Source organism: Meles meles, chromosome 11 (genome assembly GCF_922984935.1).
Source record: "Meles meles chromosome 11, mMelMel3.1 paternal haplotype, whole genome shotgun sequence".
Classification (NCBI taxonomy): domain Eukaryota; kingdom Metazoa; phylum Chordata; class Mammalia; order Carnivora; family Mustelidae; genus Meles; species Meles meles.
The window spans coordinates 73,992,279-74,012,205 of record NC_060076.1 but is presented as its reverse complement, the minus strand read 5'-3'; the positions used below and the strand labels follow the sequence as shown (position 1 = coordinate 74,012,205).

The following is a 19,927-nucleotide window of genomic DNA, read 5'->3' as shown; positions in this document are numbered from 1 at the left end:
GTTTAATGCCTGTTAAAAATTAGAGATAATACACTTAACTGAAAAATTCTATTAGCCACTAGTTTTTTTTTTCCAAGAGAGTATATTGAACCACAGCTTGAACTGAATTTTATGTCAATTAATAACCCGTTGGCAGCACACTAAGTGAGGTCAAAATCATTTCCTACTTCTAGAAATTATTTACCATGAAATCAAAGGAGATGAAAGCTCCTCAGATGAAAGACACTATCTCATTTAACCAAAAAAAAAAGCGCTTTTCTGATTTTTGAGACTCTAAAAAAAAAAAACAAAAAAAAAACCTTGATATTTCAGGGGCACCAAATTACCACCAGAATAAGGTTGAGGACACGGAGCTGGGCCTTGCACGTGCTCCTATCTGGCACACATGGGGGCCCCGCACACACCCAGTCACATACACACCACCCCAGGCATTAAGAGCTGCTGCTTCTCAGGTTGCCCACATTTGCAGTTACTTCCAGAGGGGTTCTGATTTTATCTGTAAGAAAACCAGAAGTCTTATTCCCAGAAGCTCCCTTCAGTGGTATCCACGGCTCTGGGGAAAATCGCCCAGCTACCGAGGAAGAGACCAATACTGCCAAGCGCCATGAGACACTCCCCCTCTCACACCCAAGCAATGCTCTCTAATGGTGTGCACATCAACAAAGAAGAGAAACCGTGTCTTCTAAGATGGCCCATGACGCCCGTGTAGTTTTTTGTTTGTTTCTGTGTTTTGATATCTTACCTCGATCATGTCCACCCATTCTCGAACATTGAGAAAGCTCTTCTCGCATGTAACATCATACAACAGCAGAACGCCGTCTGCTCTTCTGAAGTAAGACTTGGCGATACTTCTAAACCTGGCAAAGAGGAAAGCGTGTAAATACCAGTTCTAATCAGTCTGTTGGTCAAGTGCTACCCCTTCTTCATCTCTTTCATTCTCACTTTTTTCTCGTTTTCTAAGATAAGCCTCCATTTAGAAGAATCTCATGGCAATCTTGCACTGGGACAGAGCCACCTCTGAGGGCTGGAACGACTCAGTGGAGGGTAACAGAATAATTTGGGGTATGAGCTACAAGAGCCAAACAATTTCTCCAAAAATATCTATAAACCCAAAGTATAACCAGGACAAGGCTGAGAGTATAATTTCTAAAAATTTCAGCCCCTGCAACAAGCTCCCAAACCCATGTGTGGAACACAGGGAAGGAGGGAAGGAGAGGCCCGAGAGAGAAAACTGTGGTCTGGAGGGGTGGGGAGGGGTTACTGGGGGGGGGGGCATGGAAGAGGGCCTAACGATGCGGAGTGCCACAGCATGCCAGCTTTACACACACGGCACGTGGGCCGGTTCACTAGCGCAAGAGCACACCCCTGCATGCGTGTCCCAACTCTAAACCAACTGCAACACTTGATAGCATCTTTAAAAAGGCCATGTCGACTACAAATGTTTTTTAAATATTGAAAGTCTCAGTGTCCTAGAGAATGCGAGCTCCCTGCAAGCAGCTTTTGTGGATTTGTGTCTGTTTCCTGTTGAATCTTTGGAGCCTAAATGGTGCCTGGTACGGGCACATGTGGGTACGCAGCCCATACTCGCTAGCTGAGCAAGTGGGGAGATGCTATTTCCGAAGAGTAAGGCACTTGATCTTTCTGGTCATCGGCAATGCATGCAGGAGAAGGCAAGGTCACCAGACACGAGTCTTCTACTTAGTTGGTGCCTCTGCCCTTGAATGGAGGGGAGCTGACAGATTCCCCTTTCGGTCTTTTATTGAGCCTGGCTAAGTGCCTCCTCACACCGACACTGCATTCCAGGAGTGCTGCCTCGCCTACGTTCTCTCCTTCGGAAAGGGCACTCTCCTTTTCCCAACGGAACAGCGGCTAAGAGGAAGTCTGAAGACTCCTACACACAACTGACAGGTAAATGAAGGAGGAAAGAATGTGGGGACATGCAAACATTCCCAATATCCTAATGCACTATGTAAACAGTGTATTATAATTATAGGATTATAAGCATCAAAAACCACCAAGTGTCCCACAAGGCTCGTCCATGCAGACCGAAGGTGAGCCCACAGCGCAGTTGGAAGCACTTGCCTCTCCTGACCAGCCGTATCCCAGAGCTGCAGGACTGTGCGCTCTCCGTCCACAAGGAGAGTTTTCATCTGAAAATCGACTCCTGAAAGGGAATTACAAGACAACGTGGGGACCATGATGTAAACAATTTCACTGGTTTAGACTCTCAAGCCCTCTGTAGATAAGACAAAAGCCAATAAGCCAAAGGTCAATGAGGTAGAGAGGGATGAATGTAGCCTTCAAGGAGAGCGATCTTCAAACACTATTACAAGTCAGAACACACATGTGCGTGGAGGCACCCTCTGCAGGTTGGCTGAGCTGGGGAAGGCTTTCGGCTGCAGACAAAAGGAAAATCTACATTCTGTTTGTCCGTGTGATTACATGAAGTCGGTATGTCTCTGCCTGTTTATGTGTGTGTGCTTGTGTGCATGTGGACGTGTGTATGTGTGCATGTATCTGTATGTGGATACGTGGGAGGTGTGCATATACACCATGCTCTTGAGCAACCGAACAAAACACGGTGGTCTTTTCAGGAACCAAATCAAAGTGAACTTGCAGATTTGTTACCTTCAGGGGTATGATGGAGAACCATGAATTTACAAAGACGCCCACTATGAAGAGGGTATAATCAATCTGTTCTAATATTTCTCATCATCAAAATAAGAACTCTTTAGATAAAGAAGAAAGGTTAATGATAATTTGCAAACCTTCAACTCCTTCTACTGATTAGTATGCAAATTTGGGAAATCAGGACACTTCCTCTCTTGTTCTCAGAACTGCTTACTCATGTATTCCGCTGTAAAGGAGGGGAAGTGATCATAGACCTGGCTATGATTTTGCATCAACAATGTCACTTTGCCAAGTGACAGCTTACCAGAAAAGCTTTCCCTGGTCACCCTGTGTAAAACTGCACCTCTCTCCAAACTTCATCTTTTTTTCACCCATTGCTGTCCTTTGGGGTGAATTTTCCTGCAGCCTGGGATTTAGTTGCCTCTGTTTGTTTTGTGTCCTTAGCACTTACAGTAGTATCGTGCTCCTAGGAGAACTCAGGAAATGTCTGCTGAATAAATGAATCTGTCATCTCTGGCTCTAAGTTTGGTCTGGCTGCTCTGCCTGGCTAAGTGGATACCTCTGTCCTTTGTCAGTCTTCTTTTCCTAAATTGGGCCTTCACCAAAACAGAAGACCATTCTGTAGATAAAGATACACACACACACACACACACCCCTATATATTATATATGTATACAGAGAGACCTGTGTATATACTTTCTATGGAAAATAAAATCACGCTAAAAGAAGGTCATTTCCCCATTACCAACTGGAGAAGGAACCATACCCAGGGTGGCACTTGTATTTCCTCGAAATTCATTCTTGCAGAGCCTCATGAGGAAACTAGACTTCCCCACTGCAGCATCCCCAGCAAGCACAATCTTGTAAGCCTTCTGTGAGCTGGAAGATTTATGGTCGTCATTCACCACGTCTGTCTAGGGGGACAAAGCCACAGTGGGTGACAAAGGCCATGCCAGTTGTCTTCCTAATAAGTTATAAGGCACCGAAAATTCACAGAGTTCATGAATAAAATATCCCAGAAACTACCTACCTGTGGTGACAGAGCTGAGATGGGCTTTCTTGAAGAACTGACTATGCTGCCCTCACTAGCGGACCCCTGGGGTTTCCAGTCTAAGACGGCAGCCACACCTTCGGCACCAAACGCCTCTTCATCCCTTATATCAGCAACCTGGTTTTTGTTATTATTATTTTTTTTTAGTCATCCATTAAAAAACAAAGTCTCTCTTTACACATATATATTATGGATTAAAGAGAAGAAAAATACACAGATGAATCTATAGTCAGTTCTGTTATGGAACAGAGTCGCCCCAAATGGCAATCTGTGAACATTTCTCCCTACCCTGATGAAGAAAAATACATTCTACTGACTATGTTTCATATTTATAACCTTTAAGTCATATTCCCCTGACAGATACAAGTCAAACAGGGTGATAGATTTCCATCGAAGGTACGGCCCAGGAGACAGTGATTTCTGGGGCTTACGTCTACATCTGAAGCATCATCCCCAAAGCTCTCCTGCGTGCCGTGTGACCTCTGAAGTGCCCTCTGGTGCCTGTATTCCACCTCGGAGTCATATTCGTTGGAGTCTCTCAGGGTAGACAAGCCACTGTCAAAGCAGCTCTCGGGAAGGCTGTCCACCTCACAATTCATCCTCTGCACAGGGTCACAGAAGGCCAATGAGTCACAGTCCTCATCCATGTAGGAGGAGCAGGATGACCTGGTGATAAAGGAGAAGACAGCTCTACCCAAGAGTTCACAAAGCTCAGGCTACACAGCAATGGACTCAAGAAGACCAACAACTCTCCCTTTTGCCAAGAATCACAATGTAGTCATGATTATGCATCAGGGGAAACAAAATGTTGAGAGCAACACCAGCTCATTCTATGCAACAGTCAATTAAGATAAAGACACTCAAGTCTAATATTTAATAAAAATGAAGCCATTTTTAAAAATCACATTCTGGGGGCGCCTGGGTGGCTCAGTGGGTTAAAGCCTCTGCCTTCAGCTCAAGTCATGATCTCAGGGTCCTGGGATCAAGCCCCACATCAGGCTCTGCTCAGCGGGGAGCCTGCTTCCTCCTCTCTCTGTGACTGCCTCTCTGCCTACTTGTGATCTCTATCAAATAAATAAATAAATAAAGCTTTAAAAAATCACATTCTTTATTTCCGAATAAGAAAGGAATTGCAGGGGCGTCTGGGTGGCTCAGTGGGTTAAAACCTCTGCCTTCGGCTCAGGTCATGATCCTAGGGTCCTGGGATCAAGCCCCGCATCTGGTTCTCTGCTCAGCAGGGAGCCTGCCTCCCCCTCTCTCTCTTTGCCTGGCTCTCTGCCTACTTGTGATCTCTGTCTGTCAAATAAATAAATCAAATCTTTAAAAAAAAAAAAAAAAAGAAAGGAATTGCCGTGCCCAGAGCATAAATGCAATCTCAAGTTAAGAAAAATGTATGCAGTAGATGTAAACCTTTTTACTCTAATGTGGTCAGACCATACTCCAAATAACTCATCCATTTTTGGATAACAGCTCTGCTTTTGAAAAGGGATGCTGACAACCTAGATGGAAAACGTAACCAGGATGACCGTGAGACTCAAAACACTCAGACACAAGAAACTGTTCCATGAGCTCAACTTCAGTCTTACTGGTGTCCCTCTTCAAATCCTCAGAGAAGCTGAGACATGAAGATGAAGAATACATTCTCTTAGGTTGCACAAGACAAAATAAGGCCAACTGATAAGCTTTTCTAGGAGTCATATTTTTTTTAATATTTTATTTATTTGACAGAGAGAGAGATCACAAGTAGGCTGAGAGGCAGGCAGAGAAAAAGGAAGGAAAGCAGACTCCCTGCTGAGCAGAAAGCCCGATGCGGGGCTCCATCCCAGGACGCTGGGATCATGACCTGAACTGAAGGCAGAGGCTTTATTTATTTATTTATTTTTTCAGCGTAACAGTATTCATTGTTTTTGCATAACACCCAGTGCTCCATGCAATACGTGCCCTCCCTGTTACCCACCACCTAGTTCCCCCAACCTCCCACCCCCACCCCTTCAAAACCCTCAGGTTGATTTTCAGAGTCCATAGTCTCTTATGGTTCCTGAAGACAGAGGCTTTAACCCACTGAGCTACCCAGGCATCCCAGGAGTCATATTTCTAATCAACATGGTAAAAATGACAGGCAATTAGAAAGGTGTGGTACCAGAATATGACACAGGGAGTTTTCTGCCACTAGGTGTTGATATATACTCTAGTAAGATGCTTATAGAAGAAGTTTCACAGGGAGGTCTCCCGGATAAAGGCAAGAACCCCTGGCTTCTATGGATGTTTCCATTCGTGAAACTCTCTCACATCTTATAACTGAGGGAGAAATTAACATCCAACAAAAGAATCAAAAGAAACTGCATTATTTCCCTATTTACTTTTACTTTTCCATTTGATTTTCCCAAAAACCTGTTTATACTGAAATAATGGGGCACATGTATGGCTCAGTCAGTTAAGTGTCAGACTCTTGATTTTGGCTCAGGTCATGATCTCATGGTCACTGAGACTGAGCCCCACATCGGGCTCTGTGCTCAGGGTGGAGGTTGCTTGAGATTCTCTCTCTCTGCGCCCCCCCATCATGAGGAGGAGGAGGAGGAGATGGAGAAGGAGAAGGAGAAGAAGGAGAAGAAGAAGAAGAAGAAGGAGAAGAAGAAGAAGAAGAGGAAGAAGAAGAAAGGGGGAGGAGGAGGAGGAACAACAAGAACAGGAAAGAAGGAAGGAAGTAGAGGGAAGGGGAGAGGAGATGAGAGGAGGGGAAAGAAAAAAGAAAAGAAAAGAAGAAAAACAAGGGCCACAGACTGTTTAGTCTCCATTATACTGGAGCACCATCTTGGGTCGCTTGGCAAACACTGTCTCATCAGAATGAGGAAATGGGCAGAGTATATAGTCCACAGAGATAAAAGTAAGTAAGAGTAAGAGATGAATATGTTCAGAAAACAGAGGGTGATCTCAATATAAATAAGTATAAATGACATAAGTCTGAGAAGTCAAAAATATTTTGGTGCCAGGGTGCCTGGGTAGCGCAGTGGGCTAAGTGTCAGACTCTTGGCTTCCACTCACGTCATAATCTCAGTGTTGTGAGATGGAGTCCCATGTTGGGCTCCATGCTCAACTCTGAGTCTGCTTGAAGCCCTCTCTCCCTCTCCCTCTTCCCCTCCCGCTCATGTGCTCTCTCCCCAAAATAAATAAATAAATCTTTAAAAAAACTATTTTAATACCATTAGCAAATGCTTAAAATTAACTAAAAAAGTAAGAACCACCAAACCCTCCCGAAATATGTTACTTAATTACAAAGTCTTTATCCTGGGGGCACATATTCAGACCATATTGTTAACTAGCTAGCTCTGTGTGTCTGTGTGCATACATACATTTTGTTGTTGTTTCATCGTTTATGAAATTATCCTTCTAAATCCTTTAGCCACACTATAAGAAACCTAAAAAAAACATTCTCATTATAATATAGTACAAACTCCTTCAGCTCCGTATCATTATTAATCAGATCTTTTTAAAAAAAACACTCAGATTTTTGATAAGAAGGGAAGAAGTGAAATACAGAATTGAGAAATCACTTCCATGAATATCCAGACTCTAAATTTAAAATATAGGTACAGATCAGATTTTCTCAAAGTCAACATATATATACCCTTTAAAAAAGTAAACTATTCTTACCTGCCCAAAATATATTTTCATAAGTAAGTATGTACTGTTGGGGCCGATTCCACGTTAAAACCTGTTAAACCCCTAGGGCCTGCCTGGGCCTACTTAGCCATAGTGACTCCATGTTGCCTAGGTAGCCATTTTGTTGTTTAATAAATGCCTTAGCAGTTACTGATACCGGTTCTGGGTAACCGTTGCTAAAACACATACCTAAAACGAGGCCATTTTGTTGTTTAATAAATGCCTCAGCAGTTACTAGTATCGGTTTCGGGTAACTGTTATTAAAACACACAGGTAGGATACATCCAATCAGCCAAAGCCACATATGTAGAGGTCTGCAGTTGCGCCCTATAAAACTAGCCTGTAAGACCAAGGGGTGGTCCCTCTCTTTGGAGGCGGCCCTGGGCGGTCAGTCTGCCCCTGGCTGGTCAGTCTAACTTCTAATGCTTGGCATAGAATAAGGCTTTGCATAACTTTCACTTTGTCTCAGTCTCGCTCCTTTGATAACGGACCCAACAGTACAAATATAGAACAAGCTATATTTTTGTTACAAATCTTAGAAAAACACAAAACTAAAACAAGCATACAAGTTAAAATCCAGTAAGGTCACAAAAGCAATAAAATTAAATTTAAAAACATGCTTTTAAGTTTTTATATCAGCATCTGATATTAAACTTCTGATATTAAAATAATGACCTTCCAAAGAGGACATCAGTCCAGACCCTGGCAGCCCACTGGTTATTATTCAGGGTGATGAGAACAAGGGTGTTCTACTCCTGTCCCTCTCAGCCACTGGGGTGTGATGACTTTGTCCCTTAGAACCTACTCTTGAGGAGTTCTTAATCCAGTATCAATGAACCTTATTCATGGTGTGTAATCTTTTCCAAAATGAACCATGGTAAAATTTCTGAAATAATTTTCAGTAATATATCTTTTCCCCTATGTGCTTAGAATTGGTCTTAAATATCAGTCCAGAAAAATCCCATGGCACCCACACAGTTTTTTAAAAGTAATGTCTTTTTCTCAATAACAGAGCAACTGAGCTGCCTACATGTCTACAAACCATCAACATTTGTTATTTCACAAATCGGTGACAATAAAAACATCTGATACCTGTATAGCATTTTCCTAAAAGTGATCATCAATAAGCCCTGGTAATAAACCTTCCTGACCATTTTGCTATTGCCAGGAGAGTTAAGAACATTATTCTTTTTTTGTTGATTTCAAGTTTTTATTTAAATTCTAGTTAGTTAACATATATGGTAAAATTGGTTTCAGGAGTAGAATTTAGTGATTCATGACTTACATGTAATACCCAGTGCTACTTACAGCACGTGCCCTCCTTAATACCCATCATCCATTTAGCTCACCCCCCACTGTTTTCCCTCCATCAACCCTCAGTTTGCTCTCTGTAGTTGAGTCTTTTATGATTTGTTTTCCTCTCTCTTTTGATCTTTTTTCTTCCCCTATGTTCTTCTGTTTTCTTTCTTAAATTCCACATATGAGTGAAAGCATACAGTATTTGTCTTTCTGAGTTATTTTGCTTAGCACAATGCACTCTAGTTACATCTCCATAACGGTAAATGACAAGATTCCATTCCTTCTCATGGCCAATATTTCGTTGTATATATCACCTCTTCTTTTTCCATTCATCAGTTGACAGACATTTGGGCTCTTTCTATAATTTGGCTATTATTGATAATGCTGCTATAAACATTGGGGAGCATGTACCTCTTCAAATCAGTATTTGTATCCTTTGGGTAAATACCTAGTATTATAATTTCTGGGTCACAGGGTAATTCTGCTGTGACTTTTTGAGGAAACTCCATACTGTTTTTTGTTTTTGTTTTTGTTTTTTAAAGATTTTATTTATTTGACAGCGAGAGATCACAAGCAGGCAGAGAGGCAGGCAGAGAGAGAGGGAAGCAGGCTCCCGCTGAGCAGAGAGCCCGATGCGGGACTCGATCCCAGGACCCTGAGATCATGACCTGAGCTGAAGGCAGCGGCTTAACCCACTGAGCCACCCAGGTGCCCCTAAACTCCATACTGTTTTTCATAGTGGCTGTATCAGTTTGCATTCCCAGCAACAGTGTAAGACGGTTCCTCTTTCTCCACATCCTCACCAACATTTGTCTCCTGTGTTGTTAGTTTCAGCCATTCTGACAGGTGTGAGGTGGTATCTCATCATGGTTTTGATTTGTAATCCCCTGATAATAAATGATCTTGAGCAACTTTTCATGTGTCTGTTAGCCATTTTGTATGTCTTCTTTGGAAAAATGTCTATTCATGACTTCTGCCCATTTCTTAACTGGATTATTTATTTTCGGGTGTTGAGTTTGATTAAGTTCCTTATAGATTTTGGATACTAATCCCTTATCAGATATGTCATTTGCAAATATCTTCTCCCATTACGTCTGTTGACTTTTAGTTGTGTTGACTGTTTCCTTTGCTGTGTAGAAGTTTTAATCTTGATGAAGTCCCAATAGTTCATTTTTGCTTTTGTTTCTCTTGCCTCTGAATGTGTCTAGTTAGAAGCTGCTATGGCTAAGGTTTAAAAGGTTTCTGCCTGTGTTCTCCTCTGGGATTTTGATGGTTTCTTATCTCGCATTCAGGTCTTTCATCCATTTTGAGTCTATTTTTGTGTGTGGTGTAAGGAAATGGTCTAGTTTCATTCTTCGGCACACAGCTGTGGATGCATGCAGCATGGATCTTCTTGTTGGATAGACTCTTAATTATGATAGAGTGCCCTTCTTCATCTTGTTATAGTCTTTGGCTTAATATCTATCATATCTGATATAAGTATGGCTACTCCAGCTTTCTTTTGATGTCCATTAGCGTGATAGATGGTTCTCCATCCCCTCATTTTCACTCCGGAGGGGCCTTTAGGTCTAAAATGTTCCTTGGAAGGAGCATATAGATGGGTATTATTTTTTTATCCCTTTTCATACCCTATATCTTTTGACTAGAGCATTTCATTCATTTACATTCAGAGTTATTATTGATAGATAAGAATTTAGTGCCATTGTATTCCTGTAAAGTCACCGCTTCTGGAGATTCTCTGTTCCTTTCTAGTCTTTGTTGCTTTTGGTCTTTCTGTCCCACAGAAAGGGTCTCTCTTAGTATTTCTTGCAGGGCTGATTTTGTGGTCAGGAACTCCTTTGGTTTTTGTTTGTCTGGGAAACTTTTTATCTCTCCTTCTACTTTGAATGCTAGCCTTGCAGGATAATGTATTCTTGGCTGCATATTTTTCCTAGCATGTTGAATATATTGCCACTCTCCACTGGCCTGCCAGGTTTCTGTGGAAAGATCTGCAGAACCATGCCTCTGCACCTCCTACCTACTACAATGTTTTCTCCCTCTAGTTCTGCATTTTGTTCTCTCAGTATTCAGATCGATTCTTGAGTATTTGGAAGATCTGATATTTATCAAGCTGTGTTTGAGGGACAAGGCAAGCATAGGGTCCCCCTTACTGCTCTGCCATCTTAACTCTCAATACATTTTTATTCTTTAGAACAAAAGATCTCAAATGCAAAGGGAATGAATATGAATTGGAAAGTTGCATTGAAAATGGAGAGCTAGAAGCCCATAGCTTATGCCTTAACTTCTACTTTCAAGATTAGATAACCCCCAAATTTAACTTTTCAAGTAATAACAATGGACATATGTATTATACACACAAGTACACACATTTAATCTTTCAGTCCTTGTCGCCAGATCTCAGGTTACCAATATGTCACTTCATTTGATTCAAAATAGAGCTAAATTCTCACTTCTGTTAAATCTCTATGAGTCTTTCAATACAACAGCTCACAAATGTCTGCTAGTCATGTTTTTATTTGTTTTGAAAGTTTCCTCGAACACAGCTTACATAATATTATGTTGAGCTATTAAACATTTGCCAAGAGTCTGAACATCCTATCCCACGTATATGGCAACATCCAACACTATAGTTCTGCTTGTTTCCCTCTAAGAGTTTTCAGAGTTCACTTCTGAGGAACAAGATGTAACGAGAGAATGAGGTCAGGGGAAGCACACATAAAATCAAGTCATAACAATGTCTTAAGGAAATCACTTCGCCCTCTCTGAAACATTTCTACTTTGAATCTTTACAGGTTTCAGAAATTTTAAATAAGATAGCAGAAAATAGAAATTAGTGCCCAAAGTAGATTCTACTGTTTTAATTCCCCTCTAAGGAAATTTACTTTCCTTTTCACTCTGATCCAGAATTCAAATGAAAAGTAGGTGTTACCATAGGTGTCATAGCCCAGAGGATGAGGAGAATGACCATTAAATTTGGGACTGCTCCTAGAAATTGTATTCCCTGGTGATATATTACTTATGCATTGAAATACATAAAATATATAAGCAACATTTTGTTATTCCATAAACACATAATACATATATACACATATATAACACACTAACTTCTAATGTAATTAAAAGCTGGTACCCTACATGAGTAAATGTGAGCACAAACACCAAGATAACTCCTGTAGTACTCTCTCTGCATTGTGTCTTAGGTCCAAATCCCACTGCATGAGCCATAAAGAGCATCCTGGTTGCCTGCATTGTCTAGGACTCTGAATACCAACGTCTTTGGATTTATCTCTTCTCAAACCATAATTTGGTTCAGTAACTGAGCTAAAGGCTAAAGCCTAAAGCTAAGGCAAAGGAACCCTAAACTTGAAGCTGACCCCCAAAAGTGGGAGAAGAGGATTTCTGACACATGTAGTCAGGAAATTTACTCAAAATTCCAAGACGGGCATAGCTTGTTTCTGTAGCAGTGTTTTAAATCCAAGGCCCCCACTCTGATCATCTCACGACCTAAAGAATACTCAGTGTGTCTAAATACACTCCTTAGCCAGACACACCTTCTCCCTCCTCTGAAATGGGAAGTATTTTCTTCCTACTTCGATAAGATTTCCCATTTTTTCTTCTATCATTGCTATCTGTGCACATCTGAACTCCCTACTACACTATAAACTCTTCCAGGACCCAGCTCACACCTTACATATCTTTCTCTGGTTTCCTTGAACAGCTAACAGACAGTTGGTGAACATCTAGGCATTTATCTCGGCAGAAGGGTAGCATATCCTTTAATTTGGGAAAATGTTGCCTCCTCTATTGAAATGGAATAGTTTCGCATTTTTGTAAGTTCCCCCTTTAAGAAGATACATGATCTTCATCAAAATACTCTACTATAAGAAAGAAGAGAATGTATTATAAAATTCCACTACATACCCACGATCTGTTGAACTTGCTGTAACTGTTTTCAAGGGCGCTCCTAAGGCTGTCATTACTGTCATCTAACTTCTGGTTAGCTGTTCTACACAGCAAATAAACAAACAAGCAGATAAGGGAAGTTGGGGTAAAAGCCGCCTTCTTCACAGGCTGCGAAGTACAGAACACTGAGTTACGTAACCACCTCTTCCAACTTTCTACCACTCCTCTTCAAACCTCATAAACTGAGATCATAATTCACTACTAGAACTACAACTTAACTGATGGATTACCTCTCTTTTAAAGGTCTCAAGGCATTTCAGGAATTAGCTATGCTATTGGAACCCACTGTTCCGGGGCGCCTGGGTGGCTCAGTGGTTTAAGCCGCTGCCTTCGGCTCAGGTCATGATCTCAGGGTCCTGGGATCGAGTCCCGCATAGGGCTCTCTGCTCAGCAGGGAACCTGCTTCCCTCTCACTCTCTCTGCCTGCCTCTCTGCCTACTTGTGATCTCTCTCTGTCAAATAAGTAAATAAAAAATCTTTAAAAAAAAAAAAAAAAAGGAACCCACTGTTCCCTCAGGTAGCTTTGCAGTGTAAATAGGTTTCTTGAAGGTCTCTGTTTCCTAAATGACTGGACCCAGGTGGCCCCATGTGCCACTCTCTGTCCCTGTGCACGTGTCCCAGCCAGGCGTAGATGCAATGTATTATGTCACACTTCTTCCGGCTCCTCCCACGTCTTCCTTGTGACCTGTTGCTGCCCACCGGGCACTGTCAGGTATCGATGAAATGTTCTGATGTTGACTCTGGGTTCAAATCCCATGCAGGCATGTACCTTCCATATCATTGATGGGAGTCATCTGACTTGTCAGAGCGGTGGCATCTCTTCTAAAAACCGAGGACAATAACAGAGCTTCTGCCTGAGAGTGACCAATCTGAATCTACTTAAGGCTGATCCATCCTTCAGATCTCAGCTCAGTTGTTGCATCTGCCAGAACACTTCCTGGACCTTCCTGGTTAGGAGGAAGCTCTGCACTATATGCCCCCAGTAGGCACATCCCTTCCCCCCCGTACCACTTCTTTGGCATTTTAATGTTTATTTCTACAATAAGCCATCAGTTTCCATCTTCTTCCCCTAGATAAGCCCCATAAAGAGACAGAGAGACTTTTTTCTTTTTTCTTTTTTTAATTGCCATTCTATGCTCAGTTCCTGGCATATCTGACCTGTAAAAGTCTGCTGGACGAATGAATAAATGAATGAGCAGGATTACTGTAACAGGTCAACTCTGTAACTGCCACAGGTGAGACTTAACAATCATTCAAAACGGGGAAAACAAACTTGCCAAATCTGATCCTCCTTCATCTGGGGAGACAAAACAGAACTTACATGGGTAGAAGAGATTGCTGAGGTAGAGGAGGGGGAGGTCTTGTGGGGAAGGCCCTCGGAGGCTGGAATTACAGTAACTTGGGTGTGAAGTTGATAAGCAGGTGTTATATTTCCAGTAGGGTTAAAAAAAAAAAAAAAAACTAAGAAAAATCATCAAGAAAAATATGTTGGGCAAGAATGTGCGTGTCCCATGCTCTGACGTGAGTTAACAGGAGATTCCTGACAGCCTCTCCATGTGCTGAGCTGCAGAGACAGCTGCTGAGGTCTGAGCCCTGAGTCTTTATGGAGGTGTAACAACATCTCACCTGACTGGCGAGGACTTAGAGAGAATTATACTCTAGTCCCTGGATTCGAATAGTTTATTTAGGATTGAAAGCAGGGGAAGGCCAAATGCTGAATGCACCACAGCGAAAGAAACCCACATGGACCTGCAAATCCAGTCTTGAGAATATGGCCACTCGTGTGACATGGGGCACATGTCTCATTCACAAAACATTAGGAAAATATAAATGTAATGAGCGTTTTATATGAGAACTTACTGGAGTATTTCAATTTGCCTCTCAAGACTATTTCGATCTTCTGTGTACTCTCGGATTATTTCCAGATCCCTGTAAAACTATATTCTATGTTTGAACCAGAATTAGGTATGCAGTCCTGCCTTATACCTATCCTCCACACTCCTCTTCACCTTTCTCAAAGATCTGTGTCCTTGGCCATGGTTTTCTATCGTTCAGTCCCTCTGTGTGGTCAGCAGCCCCACATGCCTGCATACCCCCCTCTGCTTCCTGTGCAAGGTCTTGTTCTCCCTCCCAAAGCCAGCTCCATTCCTCACAGGACCATGCCCTTCACCTTCTGCTAAACCCCCTCTCCCCAGGCACTCATTACTGGTCCCTGCAACCCAGCCTGCTCTCTCTACTTTGACCCTACCCTGCTCTTTCTCTGCTTTAACGCAATCCCAGCCCAGCTATTTTTCTCCGTCCTTGTGATTCCTTCTCCTCTCCCTGCCTGGCTCTCCCTCCTCACCATAAACCAAAGAGAAGTCCACAGGACCAGGCTCTCTCCATCTGTCATAAAACCATGCTCAGTGATTCCTGTTGCTTTATTACAAAGCTCTGGCCTCCTCTTGGTAATGTCCCCTGAGAACTTCAGCCACTCACTGCCAGCCCCTATTTGGCCCCAGTCTCATTTCTAAGCAGATAATCCCCATCACTAGCTTTCAAAGACTCTCAGGCTCTCAACTGTCATCAATAATAACCTGTCCACTCACTCTATTTATGATAAAGCTAAAAGGTTCCTGGGGTGCCTGGGTAGCTCAGTCATTAAGCATCTGCCTTCAGCTCAGGTCATGATCCCAGGATCCTGGAATCGAGCCGCACATCGGGCTCCCTGCTCTGCTGGAAAGCCTGCTTCTCCCTCTTCCATTCCCCCTGCTTGTGTTCTCTCTCTCACTGTCTCTCTCTATCGAATAAATAAATAAAATCTTTAAAAAAATTAAATTTAAAAAAAGGTTCCCAATTGATGATAGGAATTCCAGCTCCTTAGCCAAAAATGCTGGGCCCTTGCATTATACCCTTAAACTGGCTTTTAAATTTTTAGATTTTAACTTTTACTCTTCCATTCGAAATACCTTTCCCTGTCCAGAGGTCTGAGCACTGTTCCCCAAGCCAGTCTTACCTTTCCCTCTGTTCTTGTCTCTGCCTTGCTTACTGCTCACTTAGAGCAACTCTGAGACTCTTAAGAGGCTCTGAAATGGAGAGACTAAAAGTTTGTATCTCATAGGACATTCTATGGATTGCAAGAGTTAATGCTAGGAAGGTCCTATACACAGTGCCTGCCAGATGTCAGGGCCGCCTGCGTAACCTCACGGACATTGCCCCTGATCCCCCCAACCCCCGATCAGTGCAGGCCAGCTCCTCCCAAGCTGCCCTCAAGCATCTCCTCTCTAATAAATCTCTTAACCTCTTCTGAATAAAAAGGACACTTTATCTACCATCACATGGCAATGGACCCAACCAGCAACATTGCTGGGATTGTTTCTGACACTGCTGAGCTCCTATGAAGCTCCGTAACCTTTCAGCTTCGTGGCTTTCTCAAAGAACTTGAACTTCTCATACAGTAGAGACCATATCTTTGCTTTTCTTTTTTTCATATATTCCACACTCACTACTCCTTCTGTAAGTCAGGAACCTGTATACAATAAGTACTTAAATGTTTCACTCCTGACCATTACAGGACCTTAATTGTGATTAAAGTTTGCAAGCAAATAAAACAAAAAGCATGACATTTTCCCCAAGGGTACAAATTTATATAGACACATGCACACATATGTATGTATTTTGGATGTATATCTCCATATATGCATTTGTATGGAAATCTGTGAATGCAAATACCCATGTAAGTATCCATATACATGGACATATAGGGGTATATGGATATATATGGATACTTACATAGGAATTTGCATATATATATACACACACATATATATATGTATATGCATACATACATATACATGTATGCATGTACTGCTGTGTGTGTGCACTTCAATTAGCAGAGTGACTGCCGACATTTTAGGTATACTCTTCTATTCCCAATAATTCAAACATCTATTAAGCCCTGCACTCTCCAAAGCAGTCAATAATTATACTAATCAATCTTTTTGTTAAAAAAAAAAATTTAACACAAAAATCACCAGGAAATAGGATACTGAAAGTGAAATCTTTGGAAAAGCAAAGAACATACCAGCAAGGCCAATAAATAACCCTTTATGATTACGTAGCTGACTTCATTCACACGGCTGGCCATCTAGACAAACAACCTGCTCAAACTAAAGAATAAAATGCCAAGTTTCATACCTTTCTGAATTCAGAGTCTGATCAGCATAATCACTTTTCAAAGCATCTAATTTGCTCTGAAGAAAGGCTATATTTGTCTGTGATTCTAAAAGATCTTTCTTAACTTTCTGATTTTCCTGAAAGAAAGGAACAGCACAAGCATTAGATTTCGGGCATCTTCCACCTGGGAGAGTCAAGTGTAATGGAAACTCACACACCCCCACACCTCCACAGTCCTTCAAATCTTGGGTGTTCGAAGAACTAGTTACCAATTCAAGGTGATTTGAAAATATCATAAGGTAGTAAAGTCTCAAAAAGCTAAATATTTAAAATTGTTCTTTTTTTTAACGTTTGACATTTGGTGCCAAAATACTCCAGTCAAGACATGATCGTGATGTACTTTAACATGTTATTGGAAAATTAACTCAGATCAGACACGTAAACATCTGTTTTACTCAATGAGAACTATGAATCTACTGACAAATAAGCCATGGAATTAACAGTATTTATCACCGGGCAGACTGGCTTATTTTTACAATAAATTTCATCACCTACCATTTGTGAGTTTTACACTTAAAAATAGTGTAGTTTTTTTTTAAAAAGTTTATGCTTTTCTTAAAAAAGAAGAAAAAAACACTGGAGGTTTCCAGTAGAAACCTTTTCTTTTCCTTTGAAGACCCCATTCCCATGAAATACCAAATAACATGAAATAAGCCAATACAGGTTACAAGAATGCAAGACGGGCCTCCCAACAGTCAAGTGAATTAAATACATTTCTGGGAGATGGAAACCGGATGGAAATGTGATGACAGAAGAGAAGAGAGCAGGAGCACAGTAGGTCTGGAAGAGGCGTGGGAAAGGTTTTACTACAGAGCAAAGGAGGAGGCAATTAGCTAGGCAGCACCGGCCACCCAACAAATGGAAATGGAGCTTAAAAACAGAGATTAAATTTGTGTATTAAGGCATGCAGCCCGCAGCCCCCAGGCCATCCTCTCTTACACTAGCAAAGAATAGCACATAATCAGACTCAACTCCCAAGGCAGTAAGACAGGGCTTGTCTTTTTAAAAAGAACAGAAGTGGGTGCCTGGATGGCACAGTCAGTTAAGCATCCAACTCTTGGTTTGGGCTCAAGTCCTGATTTCAGGGTCATGAGATAGAGCTCTGCCTCAGGTTTGGTGCTCAGCGTGGAGTCTGTTTCAGATTCTCTGCCTCTCCTTCTGCCCCCACTCTCTCCTTTCAAACAAATAAATAAAAATCTTTAAAAAGAAAAAGAGAACGGGGAGGAGTCAAGAAGGCGGAGAAGTAGCAGGCTGAGACTACATCAGGTAGCAGGAGATCAGCTCCATAGCTTATCTAAACATTGCAAACACCTACAAATCCAATGGGAGATCGAAGAGAAGAAGAACAGCAATTCTAGAAATAGAAAATCAACCACTTTCTGAAAGGTAGGACTGGCAGAGAAGGGAATCCAAAATGACGGGAAGATAGACCACGGGGGGAGGGGCCGGCTCCCGGCAAGCCGCGGAGGAACGGAGCACAAAATCAGGACTTTTAAAAGTCTGTTCCACTGAGGGACATTGCTCCAGAGGCTAAACTGGGGTGAAGCCCACGCGGGGTCAGCATGGCCCCAGGTCCCGCAGGGTCACAGAAGGATCAGGGGTGTCGGAGTGTCGCAGAGCTTGCAAGTATTAGAACGGGGAAGCCAGCCACAGAGACAGAGTCGAGGACTGAGCTCTCAGCTCGGGGTTACCTTGAACCGGTCGCGGGCTGGGAGAGCTCAGAGCGCGGCTGGAGGCTGGGGATACAAGAGTGATTGGGTGCTGTTTTCTGGTGGTGCACTGAGTCGTGGGGCCTCGGGCTCTGGGCTCCTCTGGACCGGAGACTGGGAGGCTGCCATTTTCATTCCCGTCCTCCGGAACTCTACAGAAAGCGTTCAGGGAACAAAAGCTTCCGAAAGCAAACCTGAGCTGATTACTTAGTCCGGCTCCTGGTAAGGGCGGTACAATTCCGCCTCGGGCAAAGACACCTGAGAGTCACTCCAACAGGCGCCTCCCCGAGAAGATCAACAAAAAGGGATCATTCCATTTTTGGAAGTTCATCTACCAAGGAGCAGGTTCAAGACCAAGGACAGCAGTGGAATTATAGAGGAGGAGAAAGCAAAGCACGGAACTCATGGCTTTCTCCCCATGATTCTTTAGTCTTGCAGTTAATTTAATTTTTTTTTCAATTTTTTTTCTTCTGTTAAATATTTTAAACTTTTACCCTTTTCTTTTTTAACGTTTTTTTTTTTAAGATTTTATTTATTTATTTGAAAGACAGAAATTACAAGTAGGCGGAGAGGCAGGCAGAGAGAGAGAGGAGGAAGCAAGCTCCCTACTGAGCAGAGAGCCCGATGCGGGGCTCAATCCCAGGACCCTGGAATCATGACCTGAGCCGAAGGCAGAGGCTTTAACCCACTGAGTCACCCAGGTGCCCCTTTTTTAATGTTTTTTAACTAGTTTATCTAATATATATATATATTTTCTTTCTCTTTTATATTTTTTCTTTATTCGTTTTCTTTTTTTATTTTTTTTTTCTGAACCTCCTTTTATCCCCTTTCTCCCCCCCACGATTTGGGGTCTCTTCTGATTTGGTTAAAGCGCATTTTTCTGGGGTCTTTGCCACCCTTTTAGTATTTTACTTGCTCCTTCATATACTCTTATCTGGACAAAATGACAAGGCAGAAAAATTCACCACAAAAAAAAAGAACAAGAGGCAGTACCGAAGGCTAGGGACCTAATCAATACAGATTGGTAATATGTCAGATCTAGAGTTCAGAATAACGATTCTCAAGGTTCTAGCCTGGCTCAAAAAAGGCATGGAAGATATTAGAGAAACCCTCTCTGGAGAAAATAAAAGAACTAAAATCTAACCAAGTTGAAATCAAAAAAGCTATTAATGAGGTGCAATCAAAAATGGAGGCTCTCACTGCAAGACTAAAAGCTTTTGCACAGCAAAGGAAACAGTTAACAAAACCAAAAGACAACAGACAGAATGGGAAAAGATGTTTGCAAACGACATATCAGATAAAGGGCTAGTGTCCAAAATCTATATGGAACATAGCAAACTCAACACCCAAAGAACAAACAATCCAATCAAGAAATGGGCAGAGGTTTGGCTCAGGTCAT

At 42.1% G+C, this 19,927-nt stretch overlaps 1 protein-coding gene across 1 annotated transcript in view; it reads right to left on the bottom strand.

Annotated features, from left to right (window-relative positions):
- Positions 1 to 19,927, bottom strand: part of LOC123952603 (ras and EF-hand domain-containing protein-like) — a 166,355-nt gene that overhangs the window by 15,181 nt on the left and 131,247 nt on the right. Inside the window, 9 exon segments of the mRNA XM_046021858.1 lie at positions 743 to 857; positions 2,083 to 2,164; positions 3,398 to 3,545; positions 3,662 to 3,799; positions 4,114 to 4,370; positions 11,571 to 11,656; positions 12,567 to 12,647; positions 14,465 to 14,533; positions 16,781 to 16,896. Of these exon segments, the coding sequence (XP_045877814.1) occupies positions 743 to 857; positions 2,083 to 2,164; positions 3,398 to 3,545; positions 3,662 to 3,799; positions 4,114 to 4,370; positions 11,571 to 11,656; positions 12,567 to 12,647; positions 14,465 to 14,533; positions 16,781 to 16,896 (1,092 nt within the window).